The sequence below is a fragment of the Otolemur garnettii genome, unplaced genomic scaffold (assembly GCF_000181295.1).
Source record: "Otolemur garnettii isolate 467f Iridium unplaced genomic scaffold, OtoGar3 scaffold00219, whole genome shotgun sequence".
Taxonomy (NCBI): domain Eukaryota; kingdom Metazoa; phylum Chordata; class Mammalia; order Primates; family Galagidae; genus Otolemur; species Otolemur garnettii.
The window spans coordinates 438,543-441,764 of NW_003852614.1; the positions used below are offsets into that span (position 1 = coordinate 438,543).

The 3,222-nt window shown below is 40.7% G+C and overlaps 1 protein-coding gene across 1 annotated transcript in view; it reads right to left on the reverse strand.

Annotated features, from left to right (window-relative positions):
* TAF1 (TATA-box binding protein associated factor 1) overlaps positions 1 to 3,222 on the reverse strand; it is a 119,365-nt gene that overhangs the window by 91,837 nt on the left and 24,306 nt on the right. The window contains exons 8-12 of the mRNA XM_023508051.1: positions 2,958 to 3,140; positions 2,164 to 2,291; positions 1,962 to 2,069; positions 1,622 to 1,795; positions 112 to 285 (exon numbers count right to left, since the gene is read on the reverse strand). Coding sequence (XP_023363819.1) covers positions 112 to 285; positions 1,622 to 1,795; positions 1,962 to 2,069; positions 2,164 to 2,291; positions 2,958 to 3,140 — 767 coding nt within the window. The remainder of the gene's footprint in view (positions 1 to 111; positions 286 to 1,621; positions 1,796 to 1,961; positions 2,070 to 2,163; positions 2,292 to 2,957; positions 3,141 to 3,222) is intronic.

Sequence of the window (3,222 nt, forward strand, 5' to 3'; positions counted from 1 at the left end):
TGGGGATTCGAACCCGCCACCTTAGGTGTATGTGGCTGGCGCCTTAGCCGGTTGAGCTATAGGCGCCGAGCCTAAGACTGTCTTAAGAAAAAAATTTGAGCAGAAACTCACCCGTTTATAGTAGTTCTTTATCTTGGTTGCCATGCCAACCTGCATCATTAAGGGCCCATTTTCCTCACTATACTCTGCAAGAATAAGATCTCCATCTTTTCCTGTGAGGTCCTGAGGTGTGCGCATAAAAAACATCTCTCCACCACCTGAAGCTTGCCTCTCTTGTTCTCTCATCTGCCCAGAACAAAGAAAATAAACTCCAACTTCTGATAGGACACTCACTACACATACTGATGTATTCAATCTAAGACAAACACACCAAAAAAAAAAAAAAAAAAAACAATTAACTTTGCTATTGTTCAATTTCACTGGGAAAACTGAAACATACTATATAGTAAAGTTAAAATAGTACAGTCAGCCCATCCAACCAAAAATCAAAAATATTTGAAAAGAAATTTTACCTGCACTTTTTTGGGTCATTATTCCTCAAATATAACAACCATTTATATTAAGTATCATAAGTAACCTAGAGATGACTTAAACCATATAGGAGGATTATACAGATTATATGTAAATACCATGCTGTAAGGGACTTCCATTTCCAAAAATTTTGGTATCTACAGGAGGTCCTGGAACCAGTCACCCACAGATACTGAGCAATGACTGTACTATGAACACCTATTATCCTACTCACCATGTGACTGATATTTTGCTATTTTTATCTATAACCTTCCTTCTAAAGATTTTGCTGAACCATTTTTTAAAGTTGTAGTAATTATGATCCTTTACCATTAAATATTTTCACATGTACCTCCTAAGAATAAGGAAATTCTCCCAAATAAAACAACATCCTATCACATAGGATGAAATAAATACATAGGAGAGGCTGAGTACAGTAGCTCACAGCTGTAGTCCTAGCACTCTGGGAGGCTGAGCCAAGAGGCTCACTTGAGCTCAGGAGTTCAAGACCAGCCTGAGCAAGAGAAGATCCCATTGGTCTACAAAAAAATAGAAAAATTAGCTGGGTGTGGTGGTTCACACCTGTAGACTGAGCTACTCAGGAGGCTGAGGCAGCTGGATTTGCTTGAGCCCAAGGGTTTGAGGTTGCAGTGAGCTATGATGATGCCATTGCACTCTACCCACAGCAAGAGAGCAAGACTCTCTACCTCAAAAAAAATACTAAAAATAAATAAGTAGGCCGGGCATGGTAGCTCACGCCTGTTGTCCCAGCGCTGTGGGAGGCCGAGGCGGGTAGATCACCTGTGCTCAGAGGTTCGAGACCAGCCAAGACCCCCCTGAGCCAAATGAGCCAGAGTGAGACTCCATCTCTACAACAACAACAGGACAATGAGACAGCTGGACCTAGTGATCCCAGCTCCATGGGGGGGCAAGAAAACACTATAGCAGGAAGAAGTAATTAAAAAAAACCTTCAAAGTAATAAAGTTGAAATTAAAAAAAAATTTAATAAATAAGTAGAAGAAAATAAACAATTCCCTGAATATAATCCAATTTGTACCCTAGTATCTATCTTTCATTAGTTGTTTTCTTCTAACCAGAATTCAGTTATACCTTGGCCTTCTTTTTGATGTGCTTTAGTAAAGGCTGGACTGAGTGGGGACCTGGCTGAGATAATGCCCCAAAGGAGTACTTTTTCAAAGGCGGACGATGGAACTGCCGGAGTTTGATCGGTCCCATATGGGTAGGAAAGAAAGGCTGCCGTAATTCCACAGCAGGAATTGAATGCTAAAACAGGAAATATAAATATTTTTAGCATTTAAAATTAAATACTAACTCCAACATTTAAATTTAAATACTAATTAAATACTAAAATAGGTCAAGATTTACCCATATTCTCCATGAGAACAAAGCAATAGGTTTCACTCCACCACAAAAAAGATCATATTTGTACCTGGATAATATTCCCTCCAAAGGTGCCTCGAAGACCCTGTTGCTTGGGGTAGTAATACTCATCATTGGAGAGATTCCATGGATCTTTCACTTCAGGCTGAGACATGTTCTAATGATAGATCATGAAATAAACTTTAGTCAGACTACCCTTCTCCATTACCTTTCACTGCTCTAAATAGCAAGTCCCTTTTCTCTTTACAGACCTGCTGTGGTTCCTCCTTGATGACTCCTGTTTTTCCTAAGAGAATTCTACTCTTCTTCAGAGATGATTCCTTTTTACTTTCCTTGGAGGGAGAGTTAGAAGTGGCCTCTTCCTTTTCATCAGGAATTTCTGAAGATGAAACAAAAATCACTCTCAAGTTACCATCCCTGCAGATTCACCTTTCTTTTCTTTTCTTTTTTTTTTTTTTTGAGATAGAGTCTCAAGCTGTCACCCTAGGTAGAGTGCCGGGGCGTTACAGCTCACAGCAACCTCAAACTCTTGGGCTTAAGCGATTCTCTTGCCTCAGCCCCCCTCAGTAGCTAGGACTACAGGTGCCTGCCACAACGCCCAGCTATTTTTTATGTTGTTGTTGTTGCAGTTGTCATTGTTGTTTTAGCTGGCCCAGGCCGGGTTCAAACCCACCAGCCTTGGTATATGTAGCCTGTGCCCTACCCACTGAGCTATGGCACCACCAGAATCATCTTTCTTACTGTCATCTATGCAGTTCCTGAAAAGCTCTCTCATCCCACCCCAAATCAATTCTAATCCATGATTCACTCTAACTAAACTATGGTGACAATGCAGTTTCCACTTTTCCAACATACCTACATAAGTTTCCCCCTAAACAATAAAGAAATAGTACAAACTGAAAGCCACAACTCTGACTGCTAAAACTGTTACCTGGAGCTTTTAGTCTTGACGTTCTCCAACCCTTCTGACTCCCTCCTGCCCTTTGACATTACCAATAAGCTGCCAGAGTTGGAGTAGGAATACTGGCCTCTGCCAGTAACGTACCCAAAATAAGGTTTTCATCGTTGGGATCAAGTGTCAAAATAGGAGGCTCCAAAAGCCGGGGCATGGCCTGAGCGTCCCAAATAATATTGTCCTCCCAACGTCCATACACCAGCTCCTCATTGTCAATGGGAAAAATAGAGTACCAAGGTTTGTCATCATCCAGAGTGGCTGCAAAACCTAGTCAAAAACAGAAGGAAATAACAACAAATAAAACATTTATATCCCTTTCACAATCATGATTTTGGCAAGGAGCAAAAAAAAAAAA